General features: G+C 47.1%; 1 protein-coding gene across 9 annotated transcripts in view; it reads left to right on the top strand.

Annotated features, from left to right (window-relative positions):
• LOC139279957 (low choriolytic enzyme-like) overlaps positions 1–24,384 on the top strand; it is a 630,591-nt gene that overhangs the window by 563,986 nt on the left and 42,221 nt on the right. For 7 of the 9 annotated variants that reach the window (XM_070899317.1, XM_070899312.1, XM_070899311.1 and 4 more), the window contains 2 exons: positions 21,326–21,548; positions 21,652–21,761. The exons of 1 other annotated variant lie outside the window; for it this stretch is intronic. In XM_070899317.1, coding sequence (XP_070755418.1) covers positions 21,326–21,548; positions 21,652–21,761 — 333 coding nt within the window. The remainder of the gene's footprint in view (positions 1–21,325; positions 21,549–21,651; positions 21,762–24,384) is intronic. One more of the 9 variants, XM_070899319.1, reaches the window with a different exon arrangement.

Here is a 24,384-nt window from a genome sequence, read left to right as displayed (position 1 = left end):
GGCGACCGAATGCTGCTCTGGCACAGTGGAGGCAGTGTTGAATCTCGTCGTCAATGTCTGCCCCTGCTGATAATAGGCTCCCTAGGCATGGAAAATGGTCCAAATTGTCCAAGACCTATGTCTTATGGATGTCTAATGTAAGGCCCATGCTTTCGTACGCCTTGGTGAAGATGTTGACGATGGCATGGAGTTCAGCCTCTGAATGTGCGTAGACACAACATCGTCCACGTACTGTTGTTCAATGACAGAGGATGGGACGGTCTTGGACCTAGCCTGGAGGCGACGAAGTTTGAACAGGTTCCCACTGGTTTTATAGTTTAGTTCCACTCCAGCGGGGAGCTTGTTGAGTGTGAGGTGGAGCATTGCAGCGAGAAAGATTGAGAAGAGGGTTGGCGCGATGACGCAGCCCTGCTTGACCCCGGTCCAGAAGTGGATTGGCTCAGTGGTGGATCCGTTGGTCAGGATCACGACTTGCATGTCGTCATGGAGCAAGCGGAGGATGGCGACAAACCTTTGGGGGCAGCCGAAATGGAGGAGGATACTTCATAGTCCCTTGTGGTTAACAGTGTCAAAGGCCTTTGTAAGGTCAAAGAAGGCCATGTACAAGGGTTGGTGCTGTTCCCTGCATTTCTCTTGCAGTTATTGTGCTGTAAAGATCATGTCGGTTGTACCCCGTAGAGGACGGAATCCGCAATGTGACTCCGGGAGGAGCTCCTCAGCCATGGGGAGAAGACGTTTGAGGAGGATTCTAGAGATGACTTTCCCAGTGGCCAACAACAAGGAGATAGAAACATAGAAACATAGAAATTAGGTGCAGGAGCGGACCATTCGGCCCTTCGGGCCTGCACCACCATTCAATAAGATCATGGCTGATCATTCAACCTCAGTACCCCTTTCCTGCTTTCTCTCCATACCCCTTGATCCCTTTGGCCGTAAGGGCCATATCTAACTCCCTTTTGAATATATCTAACGAACTGGCCTCAACAACTTTCTGCGGTAGAGAATTCCACAGGTTAACCACTCTCTGAGTGAAGACGTTTCTCCTCATCTCGGTCCTAAATGGCTTATCCCTTATTCTTAGACTGTGACCCCTGGTTCTGAAACTCCCCAGCAAAGGGAACATTCTTCCTGCCTTTAATCTGTCCAATCCCGTCAGAATTTTATATGTTTCTCTGAGATCTCCTCTTATTCTTCTAAACTCCAGTGGATACAAGCCCAGTTGATCCAGTCTCTCCTCATATGTCAGTCCTGCATCCCGGGAATCAGTCTGGTGAACTTTCGCTGTACTCCCTCTATATCAAGAATGTCCTTCCTCAGATTAGGAGACCAAAACTGAACACAATATTCTAGGTGTGGCCTCACCAAGGCACTGTACAACTGCAGTAAGACCTCCCTGCTCCTATACTCAAATCCTCTAGCTATCATGGCCAACATGCCATTTGCCTTCTTCACCGCCTGCTGTACCTTCATGCCAACCTTCAATGATTGATGTACCATGACATCCAGGTCTCGTTCCACCTCCCCTTTTCCTAATCTGTCACCATTCAGATAATATTCTGTCTTCCTGTTTTTGCCACCAAAGTGGATAACCTCACATTTATCCACATTATACTGCATCTGCCATGCATTTGCTCAGACACCTCACAGTTCACACCGCCACCCAGCTTAGTGTCATCTGCAAACTTGGAGATATTACATTCAATTCCTTCATCTAAATCATTAATGTATATTGTAAATAGCTGAGGTCCCAGCACTAAGCTCTGCGGCACCCCACTGGTCACTGCCTGCCATTCTGAAAAGGACTCGTTTATTCCGACTCTCTGCTTCCTGTCTGCCAACCAGTTTTCTATCCACATCAATACATTACCCCCAATACCATGTGCTTTAATTTTGCACACTAACCTCTTGTGTGGGACCTTGTCATAAGCCTTTTGAAAGTTCAAATACACCACATCCACTGGTTCTTCCTTGTCCACTCTACTAGTTACATCCTCAAAAAATTCTAGAAGATTTGTCAAGCATGATTTCCCTTTCATAAATCCATGCTGACTTGGACCGATCCTGTCACTGCTTTCCAAATGTGCTGCTATTCATCTTTAATAATTGATTCCAACATTTTCCCCACCACCGATGTCAGGCTAACCAGTCTATAACTTCCTGTTTTCTCTCTCCCTTTTTTCTTTTTTTAAAAGTTGTGTTACATTAGCTACCCTCCAGTGCATAGGAAGTGATCCAGAGTCAATAGAATGTTGGAAAATGATGACCAATGCATCCACTATTTCTAGGGCCACTTCCTTAAGTACTCTGGGATGCAGCCTATCAGGCCCTGGGGATTTATTGGCCTTCAATCCCATCAATTTCCCGAACACAATTTCCTGACTAATAAGGATTTCCTTCAGTTCCACCTTTTCACTAGACCCTCGAACACCTAATATTTCCAGAAGGTTATTTGTGTCTTCCTTAGTGAAGACAGATCCAAGATATTTGTTCAATTGGTCTGCCATTTCTTTGTTCCCCATTATAAATTCACCTGATTCTGACTGCAAAGGACCTATGTTGGTCTTCACTAATCTTTTTCTCTTCACATATCTATTGAAGCTTTTGCAGTCAGTTTTTATGTTCCATGCAAGCTTCCTCTCATACTCTATTTTTCCCCTCCTAATTAGACCCTTTGTCCTCCTCTTGAATTCTAAATTTCTCCCAGTCCTTAGGTTTGCTGCTTTTTCTGGCCAATTTTCTTCCTCTTCCTTGGATTTAACACTATCCCTCATTTCCCTTGTTAGCCACGGTTGAGCTACCTTTCCCGTTTTATTTTTACTCCAGACAGGGATGTATAATTGTTGAAATTCATCCATTTGATCTATAAATGTCGCCATTGCCTATCCACCGTCAACCTTTTAAGTATCATTTGCCAGTCTATCCTAGCCAATTCACGTCTCATACCATCGACGTTACCTTTCCTTAAGTTCAGGACCCTAGTCTCTGAATTAACACTGTCACTCTCCATCTTAATAAAGAATTCTACCATATTATGGTTACCCTTCCCCAGGGGGCCTTGCATAACAAGATTGCTAATTAGTCTTCTCTCATTACACAACACCCAGTCTAGGATGGCCAGCTCTCTAGTTAGTTCCGCGACATATTGATCTAGAAAGCCCATCAATAAATACACTCCAGGAAATTCTCCACCAACGCATTGCTATCAGCTTGGTTCGCCCAATCTATATGTAGATTATTAAAATCGCCCATGATAACTGCTGTACCTTTATTGCATACATCCCTAATTTCTTATTTGATGCCATCCCCAACCTCCCTACTACTGTTTGGTGGTCTGTACACAACTCCCACTGGTGTTTTCTGCCCATTGGTATTCCGCAGCTCTACCCATACAGATTCCACATCATCCAAGCTAATGTCCTTTCTTAATATTGCATTAATTTCCTTTTTAACCAGCAATGCTACCCCACCTTCTTTTCCTTTCTGTCTATCCTTCCTGAATGTTGAATAACCCTGGTTGTTGAGTTCCCAGCCTTGGTCACCCTGGAGCCATGTCTCCGTAATCCCAATTATATCATAATTGTTAATAACTGCCTGCGCAGTTAATTCATCCACCTTATTACGAATACCCCTCGCATTGAGGCACAGAGCCTTCAGGCTTGTCTTTTTAACACTCTCTTTAGAATTTTGCTGTAATGTGGCATTTTTTGATTTTTGCCTTGGGTTTCTCTGCTCTCCACTTTTACTATTCTCCTTTCTATCTTTTGCTTCTGCCCCCATTTTATTTCTCTCTGTCTCCCTGCATAGGTTCCCATCCTCCTGCCATATTAGTTTAAACCCTCCCAACAGCACTAGCAAACACTCTCCCTCGGTTCCGGTCCTGCCCAGGTGGACACCATCCGGTTTGTACTGGTCCCACCTCCCCCAGAACCGGTTCCAATGCCCCAGCAATTTGAATCCCTCCCTCTTGCACCACTCCTAGCTATCCTGCTATTTCTACTCTGACTAACACGTGGCACTGGTAGCAACCCTGAGATTACTATCTTTGAGGTCCTGCTTTTTAATTTAACTCCTAGCTCTCTAAATTCAGCTTGTAGGATCTCATCCCGCTTTTTACCTATATTGTTGGTACCCATGTTTACCCTCACCCTCCAGCATGCCCTGCAGCCACTCTGAGACATCCTTGATCCTTGCACCAGGGAGGCAACATACCGTCCTGGAGTCTCGGTTGCAACTGCAGAAACGCCTATCTATCCCCCTTACAATTGAATCCCCTACCACTATAGCTCTCCCACTCTTTTTCCTGCCTTCCTGTGCAGGAAAGCCACCCACGGTGCCATGAACTTGGCTGCTGCTGCCTTCCCCTAGTGAGCCATCTCATCCAACAATATCCAAAGCGGTATATCTGTTTTGGAGGAAGGTGACCACAGGGGAGTCCTGCACTGTCTTCCTACTCCTGCTCTGTCTAATGGTCACCCTTTCCCTATCTGCCTTTGTAACCTTTACCTGTGGTATGACCAACTCACTGAACGTGCTATCCACGACATCCTCAGCATCACGCATGCTCCAGAGTGAATCCATCTGCCGCTCCACTGCCATCATGCGGTCTAACAGGAGCTGCAGCTGGATACAGTTCCTGCACATATAGTCATCAGGGACACTTGAAGCATCCCTGATTTCCCACATGGCACAGGAGGAGCATGACATGGATCTGGGCTCTCCTGCCATGACTTAACCCTTAAAATAACCTAATTTGGCAATAATGCCAAAGGGTTCTTACTGACAAGATAAGAAAAAAAGAAAAAAAAGAAAAACTACTCACCAATCAACCAGCCAATAACTTACCCTCTTGGCTGTGATGTCACACTTCGTTTTCTTTTCCTGCCAGGTCGGGGGGTCAGCACTGGTGGGGAAAACAAGACAAAGCAACACCTCCCGCTCCCACTTACCCGAACTCTCCCACTTACCAAACTCTTAACTTTGCACTCTGAGCTCCTGTTGCACTCCATGCAGGTCTGCACAAAGCCCTCTCTTTTTATACTGTTTCTAGCTGACTCACCACTGGCCTGTTTCACTGTAGTTGCCGCAGTCGGACTTGTTCCCTTTTTTGTGCCATGATGTGCAAGGATTCTTCACTGCAGTCAAGTCCACCTATGGCCCAAGTACCCAAGGCCTCACCTCTCTGCTGGCCAAGAATGGGGAGACACTCACCAAGGACACCGAGGCAGTCAGAACCCGCTGGAAGGAGCACTTCGAAAATCTCCTTAATCGAGACTCTGCCTTTGACGCGAGTGTCCTCGACTCCATCCTGCATCTCTGAGATCTCCCAGCATGCTCGACTCCTCCCAGATGAGGGGGATGAGGTCATGTATTCGTGCCAATAGTGCCTCTCCACCATACTTTCAGCAGGGATTCCATCTGCTCCCGGTGTCTGTTGGTCTTGAGCTGACAGATGGCCCTTTCCACCTCGTGCAGGGCTGGGATTCTTCTGAGAAGGTGGCAGGTAGCAGGCTGCGGGATGGAGTCGAGGACACTTGTGTCAAAGGCAGAGTCTCGATTAAGGAGATTTTCGAAGTGCTCCTTCCAGCGGGTTCTGACTGCCTCGGTGTCCTTGATGAGTGTCTCCCCATTCTTGGCCAGCAGAGAGGTGGGGTCTTGGGTACTTGGGCCATAGGTGGACTTGACTGCAATAAAGTATCCTCGCACATCATGGCTGTTGGCCAGCTGCTGAATCTCCTGTGCTTTCTCCACCCACCATCTATTCTTTAGGTTGCAGGTTTTTTGTTGGACCTCTTCCATAATCCGTCTGTAAAGCTGCTTTACTGCTCCCAAGTTGGGTTGTTGTTTTAAGTTCAGAAATGCCCTGTGCTTGCAATTCATTAGCTCTTGGATCTCCAGGTCATTCTCATTAAACCAGTCCTGGTGTTTCCTAGTTGAGTGACCGAGCAACTCTTCGCAGGCACTGGTTATGGTGGCCTGGAGGGCACACCAAGCGCGGTGGGCGCGGTGCGTACAGCCCAATGACCTCTGACAGTGGCGCCACCTGGTGTCTAGTAGCCCCAAGCATACATACATGACAATATCCCCCTTTAAGATATTAGTAACTGTCTTTTTACAAATTGAGATGATCTGGGGCTTTCCGCTCCCGAGTTGATTGTCTCAGTTCAACTCCAGCCTTGCGCGAGTGTTCTGGGTCTGTTATGACTGGGGGCTGGGTAGCCGATCTGATGGGAGTGGCAATGACCATGTCAGGGATTGAAAGTCCAGATTCATTGATGACAGCGGAGTCCTCTGATGACTGAGAGTAGGTTGGTTGGTCACTGATTGTGTCTTCCTCAGACTATTCCGGTTCATTCGTGTGCCGCAGCTTTATGTGATCAACATGTTTCCTGCATGTTTGCCCATTCTTGAGCTTGACGATAAACACTCTGTTACTCTCCTTGGCCATAACAGTACCGGCGATCCACTTGGAACCTTGACCATAATTTAGTACATACACAGGATCGTTAACAGAAATGTCGCATGGCACAGCAGCACGATCATGATACCACTGCTGATTTTGACGTCTGTATTCAACATGATTGTTCCAATCAGGGTGGACAAGAGAGAGCTTGGTCTTGAGAGCTCTCTTCATAAATAGTTCAGTAGGGGAGACCCCGGTAAGCGTATGGGGTCTTGTCCTGTAACTAAGCAATATGCATGAGATGCGAGTCAGCAATGAACCTTGAGTTACACGTTTCATACACTGCTTGATGGTTTGGACAGCATGCTCTGCTTGACCATTAGATGTGGGTTTGAATGGTGCTGAAGAGTTCAAACTCCAGACTAGTGAAGCAAGATCTGTTGTCGCTTACAACGATGTCGGGCAGACCATGAATGACAAACATGACACAAAGATTCTCAATGGTAACTGTGGATGTACTGAATGACATGATTATACACTCTATCCACTTGGAATTTGCATCCATCACAACTAAAAACATCTTTCCCAGGAAGGGACCTGCAAAGTCGATGTGGATCCTGGATCATGGTTTAGATGCCATGATCATAGACTCAGCGACGATTCCGCTGGTGCTTTACTTAGCTGCATGCAAGTGTTGCACTGATGCACTCATGATTCCAGATCAGAGTCAATTCCAAGCCACCATACATGAGATCTGGCAATGGCTTTCATCATGACAATACCGGGATGAGTGCCAAGTAGATCATGTACAAATTTCTCTCTGCCATTCTTAGGTATAGCAACACGATTACCCCACAGTAAACAATCTGACTGAATGGATAGTTCGTCTTTGGGATGGTTGTAAGGTTTGGTCTCATCACCCATTTGCTTGGGTATGGAAGACCAATCACCACTAAGGACACAACGTCTCATAACCGATAATATCAGGTCCTGGCTGGTCCAGGTCTTAACTTGTTGAGTTGTAACAGGGGTTCCTTCATTTTAAAAAGCATCCATAACTAACAGTAGGTCTGCAGGTTGTGGTGTCTCCACCTCCGGTGTGGGCAACGGCAGACAGCTCAGTGCATCGGCACAATTCTCAGTGCCAGGTCTATAGCGAATGACATAATCATAGGCAGATAATGTCAGCGGCCACCTCTGGATGTGGGACGATGCATTGGTATTGATACCTTTGTTTTCCGAAAACAATGAAATGAGTGGCTTGTGATCTGTTTCCAGTTCAAACCGAAGACCAAACAGGTACTGATGCATCTTTTTAACCCCTTACACACAGGCTAATGCTTCTTTTTCTACCATGCTGTAGGCGCTTTCTGCCTTGACAAACTTTTAGAAGCATACGCAACAGGTTGCAGTTTACCTGACTCATTAGTTTGTTGGAGCACGCAACCAACTCACGGATCATAATGTATCAGCAGCTTGTTAGAGCAAAGCAGATTAGTAGCTTTCTCAAAAGCTCTATCTTGAAATGCACTCCAAACCCTGTTGTCGCCTTTTCTTAGCAGCATGTGCGGTGGCTCTAATAAAGAGCTCAATCTTGGTAGGAAATGACCAAAGTAGTTGAGTAGACCAAGGAACGAATGCAGCTCCGTCACATTTTGAGACTTGGGTGCATTTTTGATGGCCTTGGTTTTCGAGTTCGTAGGCCTGATGCCGTCAGCAGCAATTTTCCTCCCCAGGAATTTGACTTTCTGTGCCATGAAGATGCACCTCAAACATTTCAGTCTGAGTCCTACTTTGTCCAGACAATGTAGAACCTCTTACAGGTTGTTCAGATGTTCGGCGGTGTCACGACCTGTGACCAGGATGTCATCTTGGAACACGGCGGTTCAAGGGACGGACTTCAGTAGACTCTCCATGTTCCTCTGAAATATGGCTATAGCCGAGCAAATTCCGAAAGGACACCTGTTGTAGATAAACAGTCCTTTGAGTGTTGATGTACGTAAGTTTCTTTGACATCTCGACCAGCTCCTGTGTCATATAGGCCAATGTCAGATCCAGTTTAGTGAACGACATCCCCCCTGCTAGCGTTGTAAACAGGTCATCAGCCTTTGGTAATGGGTATTGATCCTGTTTCGAAACTTGGTTGATCGTAACCTTGTAGTTTCCACAAATCCGACAGTGCCATCACTCTTCAACACAAGAACAATGGGGCTGGCCCATTCATTAAATTCGACTGGTGATATGACCCCTTCATGCTGGAGTCTTTGCAGTTCAATTTCGACCTTCTCCCTCATCATGTACGGAACTGCCCGAGCTTTATGATGGACGGGTCTTGCATCCGAGTCCACGTGGATCGGCACCTTGGCTCTCGTGAAATTGCCGATGCCTGGTTCAAACAGCGAGGGGAACTTGCTTAGCACTTGGGCACATGGAATTTCATTCTCCGACGACAACGCTTTGATATCGTTCCAATTCCATTTGATTTTTTCCAGCCAATTCCTGCCGAACAGTGTTGGACCATTGCCTGGAACAATCCATAATGGTAAATCATGAATCGCACCATCACACGACACCTTGACTACTGCACTGCCAATCACCGTTATGAGTTCTTTAGTGTACGTATGCAACTTGGCATTGACTGGACTCAGCTTAGGCCTCAGCCTTAGTATCCCACAGCTTGTCGAATATCCTCTGGCTCATTATTGATTGACTCACACCCGTGTCCAATTCCATCGGTACTGGCACACCGTTAAGTTTCACATTAATCATTATCGGTTGGCTCTTTGTTCGGAACGAATGCAGTCCAGACACTTCCTTCTCTGGTATCTCAGATTGCATATCCAGATCTGCGCTATACTGGTCATCATCCTCCTTCGTGGTGGGTCACAGCACGCTTGCTCAGTTGCGGACACATGCCCTGGAGATACCCCCATCTCGAACAGCCTTTACAAATGTACTGTTTAAGCTCACACTGATGAGGCCAATGATTGCCCCCACAATGCCAACATGGTGAAATTGGATTCATTACCGTTGGCGGACTTTGAGCAGCCACAGGTTTCACATACGCAGTCGAGTAGGCCCTGCCATATGCAGCTCTGCCAAACGATGATACAATCTTGTTTACAGTACTTGCCGAGTTCCGATTTTTCGATGATATCTGCTTTAAGTTTTTGTCCGTCATCATGGATGCCTGGGCAATCGTGATGGCCTTGCTCAAATCCAGCATCTCTGCCGCCAGTAGGTTACGCAGGATCACCTCGTGGTTGATGCCGATTACAAAGAAGTCACGCAGCATGTCTCCCAACGCATTTTTGAACTTACACGGTCCAGCTAGATGTCTTAGGTCGGCAACGAATTCCTACACATCCTGGCCCTCAGAACAAACGTGCTTGTAGAATCGATATCGTGAGATCATGATGCCTTCTTCTGGTTTGAGATGGTCACATACCAGAGCACACAATTCCTCATAATCTTTGTCCATTGGACTTGCAGGCAAGAGAAGATTCTTTATGAATCCATAGATTTTCGGACCGCAAACCGTGAGGAAGACCGCCCTGCACCTAACTGCATCAGTGAGTTCCTCCATTTTGTTTGCCACCAAGTACTGGTCCAGGCGAGCTACAAAATCTGCCCAGTCCCCTCCCTCCACGACTCTCTCCAGAATTCCAATTGTGCTCATTTTTGCATGCGAAGGTACTTAAATTACCTTGTCTCCAAATGTTATGTATGTAATAACTCGATCGACTGAATACTGTAAACTAACACAGGTACAAACCTGGCTCTGCTTTATTCGTGCCCAAAGTGATAACATTACATGATGGTTTGCCTTTTATACCTGGGCCACGCACACATACGTACAGCCCAATGACCTCAGACAGTGGCGCCACCTGGTGGCTAGTAACCCCAAGCATACATACATGACAGGATTAGGCAGTGGTCCGTCCAGCAGTCGTCGGCTCCTATTATGGCGTGGGTAATGCGCACATCATTGTGATCCCTTGCTTGAACATGAGTTCTTTTAACGTGGGGTGGCCGTTGCACACCGGCTACCACACGGGCTTCGCAGAGCAAGGTCTTGGTCCATGCTGGGGGCAATATGGTCGATGTAGTGTGGTGTGAATGGATTTCCAAAATACATTTGATAAAGTGCCACATAATAGGCTTGCTGGCAGAGTTGAAGCCCATGGAATAAAAGGGACAATGGCAGCAGCTGCCAATACTTGGAGCAAGGGTGTTGCCACAATGCCTTGTACTTGTCCCTCTGGCAGAACAACGTGTTGGTGATGACAAGGTCATGTTCTAGGCATTTTGTCAGGAGTAGGATACCGCTGGAGTTGGTTTTCCCTACCCCCTCTCTGCTGATCACGCCTCCCCAGAGGTCTGTGTCCTTACCGACTCTGGCATTGAAGTCACCAAGGAGGATCAGTTTGTCATCTGTAAGGACATGGGTCAGGGCTTGTTCGAGGCTGGAATAAAATTGCTGTTTGGCTTCATCTGTGGCGGCGAGTGTTGGGGCATACACACTGAAACTGTGGCGCACTGGTTCCGGAATAGGGTGAGCCAGAGAATCATGAGACATTTGCTAATCCCACAGGGAGAGTCTCTGAGGCGGTCGACCAGCTCGTTCTTGATGGTGAAACCGACTCCATGGAGGCGGCGTTCTTCCTCTGGTTTGCCTTTCCAGAAGAAGGTGTAATCTCCACCTTGTTCCTTGAGCTGACCTTCCCCTGTCCACCGGGTCTCGCTTAGGGCAGCGATGTCGACATCAAAGCGTCTAAGTTCTTGGGCAGCAATGTCAGTGCGGCGTTCTGGTCTGTCGCTGTTGGAGTTGTCCATGAGGGTCCTGACGTACTAGCTCCCGAACCTCATTTTGAAAGGTGGAAGATGCCTGTGCGTGAGTTCTTTTAACGTGGGGTGGCCGTTGCACACCGGCTACCACACAGGCTTAGCAGAACAAAGTCTTGGTCCATGCTGGGGGCAATATGGTCGATGTGGTGTGGTGTGAATGGACTTCCAAAATACATTTGATAAAGTTCCACATAATAGGCTTGCCGGCAGAGTTGAAGCCCATGGAATAAAAGGGACAATGGCAGCATAGATACAAAATTGGCTAAGTGACAGGAAACAGAGAGTAGTGGTGAACGGCTGTTTTTCAGACTGGAGGAAGGTACACAGTGGTGTTCCCCAGGGGTTGATACTAAGACCTCTGCTTTTCTTGATATAATTTAATGATTTAGACTTGGGTGTACAGGGCACAATTGCAACATTTGCAGATGGCACAAAACTTGGAAGTATAGTGAACAGTGTGAAGGATTGTGATAGACTTCAAGAAGAAATAGACAAGCTGGTGGAATGGGCAGACATGTGGCAGATGAACTTTAACGCATAAAAGTCCGAAGTGATACATTTTGGTAAGAAGAACAGGAAAGGCAATATAAACTAAAGGGTACAATTCTAAAGGGAGTGCAGGAACAGAGAGACCTTGGGTTTATGTTTACAAATCATTGAAGGTTGCAGGGCAGGTTGAGAAAGCAGTTAAAAAAGCATACTAGGCTTCATAAATAGAGGCATAGAGTACAAAAGCAAGGACGTTATAATGAATCTTTATAAAACACTAGTTCAGCCTCAACTGGAGTATTGTGTCCAATTCTGGGCACTGCACTTTAGAAAGGTTGTGAAGGCCTTGGAGCGGATGCAAAAAATATTTACAAGAATTATTATATGGATGAGGGACTTCAGTTACGTGGATAGACTGGAGAAGCTGGGGTTGTTCTCCTTAGAGCAGTGAAGGTTGAGAGATTTGATAGAAGTGTTCAAAATCATGAGGGGTCTAGACAGAGTAGAGAGAGAGAAACTGTTCCCATTGGCGGAAGGGTCACAGCTTTAAGGTGATTGGCAGAAGAGCCAATGGCGACATGAGGAAAAAATAATTTTGCAGCGAGTGGTTAGAATCTGGAATTCACTGCCAGAAATGGTGGTGGAGGGAGATTCAATTGTGGCTTTGAAAAGGGAATTGGATAAGTGCCTGAAGGAAAACAAATTGCAGGGCTATGGGGAAAGGGCGGGAGAGTGGGACTAGCTGAAGTACTCTTGCAGAGAGCCAGCACAGGCTCGATGGGCCAAATGCCTTCCTTCTGTGTTATAACCATTCTATGATTCTATGAAATGCACAGGAGCTAAGGTATCACAGAATCATAGAAATTTACAGCACGGAAGGAGGCTATTGTGACCTCACCGGCTGACAAACAGCTATGAAGCCTAATCCCACTTTCCAGCTCTTGGTCCATAGCCCTGTTGGTTACGGCACTTCAAGTGCACATCCAAGTACTCTTTAAATGTGGTGAGGGTTTCTGTCTCTACCACCCTTTCAGGCAGTGAGTTTCAGACCCCCACCACTCTCTAGGTAAAGACATTTCCCCTCAAATCCCCTCTAAACCTCCTACCAATTACTTTAAATCTATGCCCCTTGGTTGTTGACCTCTCTGCTAAGGGAAATAGGTCCTTATCCATTCGATCTAGGCCCCTCATAATTTTATACACTTCAATAAAGTCTCCCCTCAGCCTCCTCTATTCAGAAGAAATCTAACCCACCAAATCCAAGCTTTCCTCATAGTTAAAATTCTCCAGTCGAGGCAATATCCTCATAAATCTCCTCTGTATGCTCTCCATTGCAATCACATCTTTCCTGTAATGTGGTGACCAAAACTGCACCAGTACTCTAGCTGTGACCTAACTAGTGTTTTATGCAGTTCAAGCTAACAACCCTGCTCTTGTAGTCTATGCCTTGGCTAATAAAAGCAATTATTCCATATGCCTTCTTAACCACCTTATCTATCTGGCCTGCTACCATCAGGGATCTGTAGACATGCACTCCACAGATCCCTTTGTTCCTTTACATTTCTCAGTGTCCTACCATTTAATGTGTGTTTCCTTGCCTCGTTAACCCTCCCCAAATGCATTACCTCACACTTCTCCAGATGGAATTCCATTTGCCACTGTTGTGTCCACCTGACCACTTCATTGATATCTTCCTGCAGTCTACAGTGTTCTTCTTCATTACCAACCACACAGCCGATTTTAGTATCATCTGCAAACTTCTTAAACATACCCATACATTCAAGTCTAAATCATGGATATGTACCACAAAAAGCAAGAAACCTAGTACTGAGCCCTGCGGAACCCCACTGGAAACAGCCTTCAAGTCACAAAAACACCCAGCAATCATTACCCTTTGCTTCCTGCCTCTGAGCCAATTTTGGATCTAACTTGCTACTTTGCCCTGGATCCCATAGGCTATTACTTTCATGACCAGTCTGACATGTGGGACCTTCTCAAAGCCTTGCTAAAATCCATTTACACTACATCAAACGCACTACCCTCATGAACCCTCCTTGTTACCTCAAAAAATTCAATCAAGTTAGTCATACACGACATTCCCTTAACAAATGCATGCTGACTGTCCTTGATTAATCAGGGTAGGAGGATAGGATATGAATCTGCAAGCTTGTTGGATGTCGAGGCCGCATACTGGTTCTGCTACAGAGCACTCAGATGCAGACTTCGATGGAACAGGCTAACGAAGAAGGGTAATGGGTATACACCAGAAAATGCTTTGTGCACTGGACAGCATGCCAGAGGGCTTGCACATAATGACAGTCAGCATGGAGGAGTCTACCTCCAACTTGGGGCAGAGCATGGAGCCCATTCTTTCTGAAGTGGGATCTATGAGCAATGCAGCGCAACCCACCATGATGGAGCATCTCATTCCATCTTACTTCTGAGAGCTACTGATGAAAGGGCTTTCCAGTGCTTCACATCACTGCAGAGCACTATGAATGCTGAGGCACCACCCCCATAGAGTAGCCATGGCTCCATCAAAGAAGAACCTGCTGTCCTCTCAGGATGACAGTATGCTTGTGCTACGATCAACCACTCCGCCAGTGCCCTAGCTGATGCGATTCACACAGAGGATCCTCACTGCTGCAATCCATGCCAAGATGGTGCTCTAGGCCCAGGGCTGCTCAAGGTCATCTTCCAAGGGCAACTGGAGTGTTCTCAGTGGAAGCTCAATAGCAATCCACCTCCCTAGCTGTTGCCACTGGGGGAAAACCTCATAGGAGCACGCGGGTAGGCAAAGGAACACAAAAGACAGGCACCTCGAATTTGCTTTTGGTATTTATGTTTGTCCGGAAATAAGGCTGAGACTAATAAGCATGGAGTAAAGGAATGCAGTGTAATGGTGGTTATAAGAATAGAGGTAATGATTGTTGGACTTGGTGGATGGGGAATGGGAGATCAGACTTAATTTAACTACTCCTCGATGAACTGGTCTTTGAGAGCTCGGGCAGATAGGGGTAGCTGCCTCTCGTCTTCTTCCTTCCCCTGCTGGGATGGTTTAAAATGGTGATTGTGTCCTGCATGTAGCACGTGACCCAGATGTACAAAATTTTCTGGCTGCTTTGAATCCTGCTGGTGTATGCTCCTGACACAAGTGCTGCTAGGTAATGTATTTGGTGAGACAAGGGAATACACAACAAATGGTAGGATACTGAGAAATGTAAAGGAACAGAGGGAGCATAGAGTACATGTCCACAGATCCTTGAAGGTAGCAGGACAGATAGATAAGGTGGGTAAGAAGGAAAAGGGGATCCTTTCCTTTATTAGCCAAGGCATAGAATACAAGAGCAAGGTTGTTATGCTGTAACTGTATAAAACACTAGTTAGGCTGCAGCTAGAATACTGCATACAGTTCTGGTTACCTCATTAAGGAAGAATGAGATTGCACTAGAAAGCGTACAGAGGAGATTTACAAGGATGTTGCCAGGACTGAATAATTTTAGCTATGAGGCAAGATTAGATAGGCTGGTGTTGTTTTATTTATAACAGAGGAGGCTGAGGGGAAACCTTATTGAGGTGTATAAAATGATGAGGGGTCTGGATAGAGTGGCTAGGAAGGACTTATTTCCCTTAATAGAGAGGTCAATAAGCAAGGCCCATAGATTTAAAGTAATTCGTAGAAGGATTAGAGGGGAGTTGAGGAGAAGTTTTTTTCACATAGACGGTGGAACTCCCTGCCTGAAAGGGTGGTAGAGGCAGAAACTATCACCCCATTTAAAAGGTACTTAGATATGTACTTCAAGTGTCGTAACCTATAAGGCTAGGAACCAAGAGCTGGAAAGTAAGATAGGCTGGATAGCTCTTTCTTGGCCAGCGCAGACACAATGGGCTGAAGGGCCTCCTTCTGTGCCGTAACTTTCTATGATTCTATGATCCTTCTGTGCTTCTACCTCCTAAATCAAAATGACAGACTGTGCACTGCCGTTCGGAAGTGTGCATCCTGCCGCCATTATAGGTCCTTAGGTGGTTGCGTAGTGCCTGAAAAATGGGCATTATGCGGCCCAATTTCTAAGTAAGTATTCCTAAGATCTCAGAACAATGTAATTCTTTACCTCCCTCAGTCTATTCCTTTCCCACGATTCATTGGTTTGTAAAATCTGCCTACTTCATTAATTAGTCGAACTATTTTTCAGCATGCTATTATCCTGCAACAGGGCCCTTCACTTAAGTTTTCCAGTTTCAAAATGACCTAATTTTATGATCCAAATTTGGCTTTGAAGAACCCAACCTATTTAAACAACTTCAATTTTATTTTGGCTACTGAAATGCAAGTTTCAGTTGCTTGTATTTAATTTAGCAAGCTATGTTCTAACAACAGAAATAGCTAAACAAACTGTCATGTATTCAACCAGCATTGTAACCCATGTATAAACTGACCTAAGTTGTAATCCGTGAGAACACTGACCACTAGGTGGAGACACTCCTAACCTGGACCTTCAGGTATAAAAGGGGAAGCTCCACCAACCTTCATCACTTGAGTGCTAAGGAATAAAGGACAGGTCACAGACTGACCTTCTCTCAAGCATGGGCCTCGTGTGCATTTATACTGTGTAGTAAGGACGTATCAATGGCGACAAGAAACTGGGATTTAAACCACGCGAGCATGGCCACTAGCAGAACAGACGAGAGGTACTGTGTTAAGGAATGGTTGGGACAGAGATTCAACATTGTTAAAGCAGCACACAGTTCTCCAGGCAGACAAGGGCAGTCAGGCATGCCCCAACATGTAGTCGAACCCAGAGGGGGAGTTCAACAGAGACAATGGCAAGCTGAACAGCGATTCACGCCATTGCAAGGGACAATGCGGCCAGTAATGGGGCCATCAACAGCTGTTAATGGTGCACTCAAGGACAATAACAGTGGCAGTCAGGGACGATCGACTGGCAAGGGATCTTTTGTTTCAAACCGCAACTCATGCTGCAGGCGTGGAGGCATACATTCAGCCGGAGTTTGCAGAGATGAGCAAAATACCTGCAGAAATTGCAGAAATGGACACTGGGGGAAATCGCTGGAAGCTGAAGTTCAGCGAGTTCATGTGGAGCACGTATAAAGTTCATACACCAGGACGCCACCGATAATGATGAAAGTGCTCCTCAATGGCATCCCAGTATCAATGGAGTTAGACACGGGTGCCAGCCAGTCCCTGATGGGTATCAAACAGTTCGAAAAGTTGTGGGCACCCAAGGCCAGGAGGCCAAAATTATCATCGATTGACGCACAGCTACGGACTTACACAAAGCAGATCATTCCGGTGCTAGGCAGCGCCACGGTAGTCGTGACCCACAAAGATTCGGAGAACAGGTTGCCACTCTGGATTGTCCCAAGGGACGGTCCCGCACTACTGGGGAGGAGTTGGCTTGCTGTCATGAACTGGAAATGGGGCGATGTCAATGCAATTTCCTCTGTGGAGCGAGTATCATGCTCACAGGTCCTGGACAAATTTGACTCATTATTTCAACCCGGCTTAGGCACTTTCATGGGGACCAAGGTAGTGATTCACATAAACCCGGACGCCAGATCAGTGCACCACAAGGCCAGAGCGGTGCCGCACGTGATGTGGGAAAAGATAGAAGGCGAATTGGACCGCCTGTTGAGGGAAGGCATCATCTCGCCAATCGAATTGTGTCGGTGCTCAAGGCGGATGGGTCGGTCAGGATATGTGCCGATTACAAGGCCACCATCAATCGGGTGTCACTCCAAGACCAGTACCCGCTACCGAGAGCGGAGGACCTCTTTGCGACGCTATCCGGTGGCAAACTTTTTTCAAAATTGGACCTGACCTCAGCTTACATGACCCAGGAGCTGGCGAGTGAGTTGAAAAAGGTGACCACCATCATGACACACAAGGGGTTGTTTGAGTACAACAGATGTGCGTTCGGGATTCGCTCGGCCGCCGCGATCTTCCAACGAAATATGGAAAGCCTCCTCAAGTCGATTCCAGGGACGGTGGTTTTTCAGGGCGACATCCTCATTACAGGATACGCTACTGAAGAACACCTCCACAACCTGGAGGAGGTGCTACGCAGACTGGACCGGGTAGGTCTGCGACTGAAAAAGGCGAAGTGCGTCTTCCTAGCTCCAGAGGTAGAATTCCTGGGGATGAGGGTAGGAGCAGACGGGATCAGCCCTACTGCATCTAAGACGGAAGCGATCCAGAGAGCACCCAGACCCCGTAACACGACGGAGCTGCGTTCGTTCCTGAACTGTTTTGGTAACTTCCTTCCCAAATTGAGCACGCTGCTAGAGCCGCTACACGTGCTCCTACGCAAAGGTCGCGAATGGGTCTGGGGAGACAGCCAGGAAAGGGCTTTTAATAGAGCATGCAATTTGTTATGTTCCAACAATCTGTTAACGCTATATGACCCATGTAAGAAATTTGTGTTAATGTGCGATGCGTCGTCCTATGGTGTCGGGTGTGTGTTGCAGCATGTCAATGTCAAGGGTCAGTTACAGCCGGTAGCTTATGCCTCCAGGAGTCTGTCCCAGGCAGAAAGGGGCTACGAGATGGTAGAAAAGGAGGCGCTCGCATGTGTATATGCGGTAAAGAAAATGCATCAGTACCTGTTTGGCAGGAAATTTGAGCTGGAGACAGGTCACAACCCCCTAACGTCCCTTTTGGCCGACAACAAGGCCATAAATGCAAACGCATCGGCCTGCATACAGAGGTGGGCACTCACGTTAGCTGCCTATGACTACACAATTCGGCACAGACCGGGCACCGAAAACTGCGCCGATGCACTCAGCAGGCTCCCACTAGCCACCACTGAGGGGGCTACCGAGCATGGTGCTGAGATGGTCATGGCTGTTGAAGCTTTCAGAAGCGAAGGCTCACCCGTGACAGCCCATCAGATTAAAGTCTGGACAAATAGAGAACCGCTATTGTCTCTAGTCAAGAAATGTGTCCTGAATGGGGACTGGGCAGCCACGTACAGGGCATGCCCTGAGAAATTTAAATCATTTCACAGGCGCAAGGATGAACTCTCGATTCAGGCCGATTGCCTACTGTGGGGAAACCGCGTAGTCATGCCCCAGATGGGCAGAGAGGTGTTCATCAGAGAACTCCACAATGGGCACCCGGGCATTGTCACGATGAAGGCAATTGCCAGGTCACACGTTTGGTGGCCAGGGATAGACGCAGATCTGGAACTTTGTGTTCACAGGACTTCATGGCAGGCAATGGAATTAACCATGTTAGAACGGCACCGTTCAATCCGGCCTCAAACGGCCAGGCAGAACGAGCAGTGCAGCTAATCAAACAGGGGATGCTCAGATTCCAAGGGGGTTCCCTACAAACCCGCTTATCACGCCTCCTGTTGGCCTATAGATCCCGACCACACTCACTCACAGGGGTTCCACCCGCAGAGCTACTAATGAAAAGGACGCTCAAAACCCAATTATCCCTTATACACCCCACCATGAAAGAAATTGTCGAGAGCAGGCCCCAGTCACAATATCACTACCATGACAGGAATGCGAGGACGCGATGTATTGATGTAAATGATCCTGTTTTTGTCCTCAACTACGCTGCAGGGCCCAAATGGCTCGCAGGCACTCTGGTTGCCAAAGAGGGAAATAGGATTCTGGTAGTTAAACTTATCAATGGACAAATCTGCCGCAAACATGTGGATCAAACAAAAAGGAGGTTCAGCAACCCCATAGAAGAAGCAGAGGAAGAACACGATATAGAGTTCACTCCACCACAGGTGACCGGACACCGGAACCAAAGGGAGGAGAGCCCAGTCACTGTGGGCAGTCCGGACAGGCCTGAGGCACTGCAAACAGCAGACACTCAGGCCAGCGCCCAACAACCGGAGCCCCAACTCAGGCGCTCTACAAGGGAGCGTAAACCACCAGAGAGACTCAACCTGTGATCCCAATAAGACTTTGGGGGGGGAGGTGATGTCATGTATTCAACCAGCATTGTAACCCATGTATAAACTGACCTAAGTTGTAATCCGTGAGAACACTGACCACTAGGTGGGAGACACTCCTAACCTGGACCTTCAGGTATAAAAGGGGAAGCTCCACCCACCTTCATCACTTGAGTGCTAAGGAATAAAGGACAGGTCACAGACTGACCTTCTCTCAAGCATGGGCCTCGTGTGCATTTATACTGTGTAGTAAGGACGTATCACAAACGGTTGTCCCGTGGGAGATAAGGGCTCAGGTGGGGGAGAAGAAGACTTTGGAATGAGGATCAGGAGACTGGGGTTCGGGCAGGGGAAAATCGGGAAGGAACAGAAGTCAGGAAATTAGGGCTTCCGTGGGGAAAATAGGGAAACTGAGAACTGGTGATCGATTATTGAGGCATGAGCAGGGTGGGGAGAGGAATCAGGTCGGGTGGAATGGGCTGGCCTAGCATTTCCTGCATGAACAGGAGCAGCAGCAGCAATAGTGGGAGTGGCGCCGAAGGAGGAGCAGCCAGTAAAGATGTGGGTGAAACTTAGAAACCTTGCTGTGGGTAAATAGTGAAAGATTGGTTCCACTGGTGGGTAAATCGGGAACCAGGGGACAAAGACTCAGGATTCTCACCTTGATTTTACATTGCAAGTTCCAATATATGGAGGAGCGAAATGCAGGAGGGCCAAGTATGGCCAGCAGCGGTTCACGTGGTAATGTCGAGCTAAGAGGAGCATCCAGCTCTGCTACACTCCACAGGAGGAGATGTAAAAAAAAAATCTTGACCATTTCTTCAGTGAGCTCCCATGGTTCCTTTAAGGCCCACTGTTCATGTCGCTTTAGAACTGGAAAAACTAGTCTGAGCTTGCACAGTGCATGCTCCACCGAGTTTTTCCACACAGTTTGAAGAGTCCTTAAACAATCATATGATCATTCCGTAGATATTTTAATTGAGCCAACACTGATTTCGGGCAGGCACCAGGTACATCTAAAATTATAGCAGCAGCCAGTGTATTCAAATAATTTTTTGTTGAATGTGGCTTACGCTAAGTGCCAGGATGTCAAATCAGACCCACCATGTAAATTGAGTTTGACACCTAGCATTATGTGATGTGTCAGCCATGGCTCAGTTGTAACACTCTCATTTCTGGCTTATGAAGGTTGTTGGTTCAAGTCCCACTCCAGAGACTTACAGCACAAAAATCTCGGCTGACACTCCAGTGCAGTACTGAGGGAGTTCTGCATTGTTGGAGGTGCCGTCTTGAATGAGACGTTAAACCGAGGCCCTATTTGTTCTCTCAGATGGATGTAAAGATCGCATGACACTCTTTCGATGAAGAGCAAAGGAGTTACCCCGGTGTCCAGGCCAATGTTTATCCTGCAATCAATATCACTAAAACAAATTATCTGGTCATTATCACATTGCTGTTTGTTGGAGCTTGCTGTGCACAAATTGGCTGCTGTATTTCTTACATTACAACAGTGACTATATAAATGCAAGTTTTTTGTTTTCTTTTTATACTAAAACATCACCCTTGTTTCATATATTGTGAAATGTGCCATTGTATGCAGTTATGGCTCCCTGTAGAAATTATTGATTTTGCTTATGTGATCTCATTATTTTTATAGATTCTCTTGGAATTTTCAACATTTAATGTACAAGAATTTGCAGCGTGCATCGGTGATTATTTAACAATTTATGATGGTGCCAATAATCTTGCAAAAATCCTTGATGGACCAAATTGTGGTGCAGAGAATCCAGCTGCGATATCAACGCAAAGGGAATTATTGATCACATTCACCTCCAGCAAGAGAATGGCATCATCTGGTTTCTCTGCCACATATAGATTCAGTAATATTCTTAAAATTAACATTCTTGTATTCTCATTTATAAATGTATTTGTGTACCTCTATACATTTTAACATATTACTTTATACTGTCTTTTATTTTGTAGTTACATGTGGGACTATGCTGTTAACCAGTAAGGGACGAATTGAGAGTAGATCTCAGTACGCCAAAGACTTACACTGTTTCTGGGTCCTGCTGATCAGAAGAAAATATCAGGTCTGAAAATAGTATCGTGAAACGTTTCATAACAAATCACTTTAATATTCAAATACAGATGGGATGGGGTCGGGCGAGATGTAAAAATTCTTAAAATCTCAAATCCGACCCCAACCCACATTCAACCCACCCACTTCCAGGTTTAATGGAGGCCGGACAGGAGTTGGGCAGCCAATCATTTGCAGGAGGTGGGTTAGCTATTTAAATATTATAATGATGCTGGGCGCCTCACGTTTAATCTGTTTTATAGTATTAACCCTGGCCAGCTGGGTTTCCCAGGCCTCGTATAACCCGGCAGCTCAAAGGAGGCAAGGACAGCTTTGGTGAAATATAAGTGCCTTTAGAGCTTTGCTTGTGGGCCGGGAGGAGCAGGAATAATTCCTCCCGGCACCCAAGCTTATCTCCTTCCTTGCCGTCGGACTCTCCCCCACCATCAAACCCCATCCCCACCTCAACATGGTACCATCCCGCCTCTCCAAAGACCCGACCCCACTGGATTGGGGATCGGATTCCCCCCGGGATTGTAGATCCGAGCAACTCGGGGATGGGGATCAGACCACCCATCCCCAGGTGGTTTCTTACATGCTCCTATGGCCTCCGGAGTGTTCCTCTCCTGATAGGGAGCTAAACTTGTCAACCTCGCTGGCTTCCGGATGGAGCTGCTGCAGAATAAAAATGACACACGCTCTGGAGATAAAATACCACAGTAAGCGGGGACTAACCCCACCTCCCCCGACCCCACGCAACCTCCACCCACCCTACCCCCTGCTTACATGCCACTGTCAATATCAGGGCCTACGTGTTTCTTAAATATGGGGGAGGGGGAATTTGAACTCGGAGCACTATTCTGTCAAGTTAATTTTCTGCCTGCCGGTAGTAGCATGAGACCTTTGGCAAATTTGACCACTGGCCTCATCAGAATTAGCAGATCCAGCTTCCAGGTAAGTGATGGGGAGAGGATTTCAGGAGAGTCTCACACTCCTGCTCCTCTAGGATCTAGGCTGACACTTCAGTCATCATCATCATCATAGGCAGTCCCTCAGAATCGAGGAAGACTTGCTTCCACTCTAAAAGTGAGTTCTCAGGTGACTGAACAGTTCAATATGAAAGCCATAGTCCTTGTCACAGGTGGGACAGATAGTTGTTGAGGGTAAGGGAGGTTGGGACAGGTTTGCCGTACGCTCTTTCTGCTGCCTGCACTTGATTTCTGCATGTTGTCGGCGATGAGACTCGAGGTGCTCAGCGCCCTCCCGGATGCACCTGCTCCACTTAGGGCAGTCTTTGGCCAGGGACTTCCAAGGGTCGTTGGGGATGTTGCACTTTATCAGGGAGGCTTTCAGGGTGTCCTTGTAATGTTTCCTCTGTCCAACTTTGGTTCGCTTGCTGTGAAGGAGTTCTGAGTAGAGCGCTTGCTTTGGGTGTCTCGTGTCTGGTATGCGGACAATGTGGCCTGCCCAGCGGAGCTGATCAAGTGTGGTCAGTGCTTCAATGCTGGGGATGTTGGCCTGGTCGAGGTCGCTAATGTTGGTGTGTCTGTCCTCCCAGGGATTTGTAAGAGCTTGCGGAGACATCGTTGGTGGTATTTCTCCAGCGACTTTAGGTGTCTACTGTACATGGTCCATGCCTCACCTTTCACCCCACCAGCTTCCATGTTCAACGGATCATCTTCCACCACCTTCGGCGTGATCCCACCAACAATCACATCTTCCTCTCCCCTCCCCTCTCAGCATTCCGAAGCGACTGCTCTCTCTTTACAGCACTTTACAGCTTTCTGGATTCAACATCGAGTTCAACAATTTCAGACCATAACCTCTGCCCATATTTCTTTCCCATTTCCTTCCTTTTTTTTACAACCCCCCTTTTTTTTCTCTTTCCCATGGTAGCTGGTGATAATGTCACCATTCACACCTCATTTAGCCTCATCTTCTGTTTCCTAACTTTTGTCATTACCATCTCATTTTTGTCCATCATCCCTTCTGTCTCTTAAATTACTCCTTCCTCCCACCCTATCACAGACCTTCCCTTTTGTCCTTTCCTCCCCTCCCCTTTCAGGTGCCCCTGCACTTCCTTATGAATCTGTTACATTGCAAACAGGAGGGCAGCGTATTTACTGAGGCGTACAAAAGCATGGGCCTTACGCTAAACATCCATTAGAAAAAGGTCCTCCACCAGCTTGTCCTCGCCGCCCAGCACTGCCCCTCCCCAGTCATCAACATCCACGGTGCGGCCCTGGACAACGTGGACCATTTCCCATACCTCAGGAGCCTGTTATCAACAACAGCAGACATTGATGACGAGATTCAACACCGCCTCTAGTGCAGTCTTCGGCCGCCTGAGGAAAAGACCAGGCCCTCAAATCTGCCACCAAGCTCATGGGCTACAGGGCTGTAGTAACACTCCTGTGCAGTGCTGAGGGAGTGCTGCACTGTCGGAGGTGCTGACTTTCGGATGAGACGTTAAACCGTGGCCCCGTCTGCCCTCCCAGGTGGACGTAAAAGATATCAAGGCACTATTTTGAAGAAGAGCAGGCGAGTTATTCCTGGTGTCCTGGCCAATATTTATCCCTCAATCAACATAACAAAAACAGTTTATCTGGTCATTATCACATTGCTGTTTGTGGGAC

Source organism: Pristiophorus japonicus, chromosome 14, assembly GCF_044704955.1.
Source record: "Pristiophorus japonicus isolate sPriJap1 chromosome 14, sPriJap1.hap1, whole genome shotgun sequence".
Classification (NCBI taxonomy): Eukaryota; Metazoa; Chordata; class Chondrichthyes; family Pristiophoridae; genus Pristiophorus; species Pristiophorus japonicus.
The sequence above is the reverse complement of the archived record's forward strand: the minus strand, read 5'-3'. Positions and strand labels throughout refer to the sequence as shown.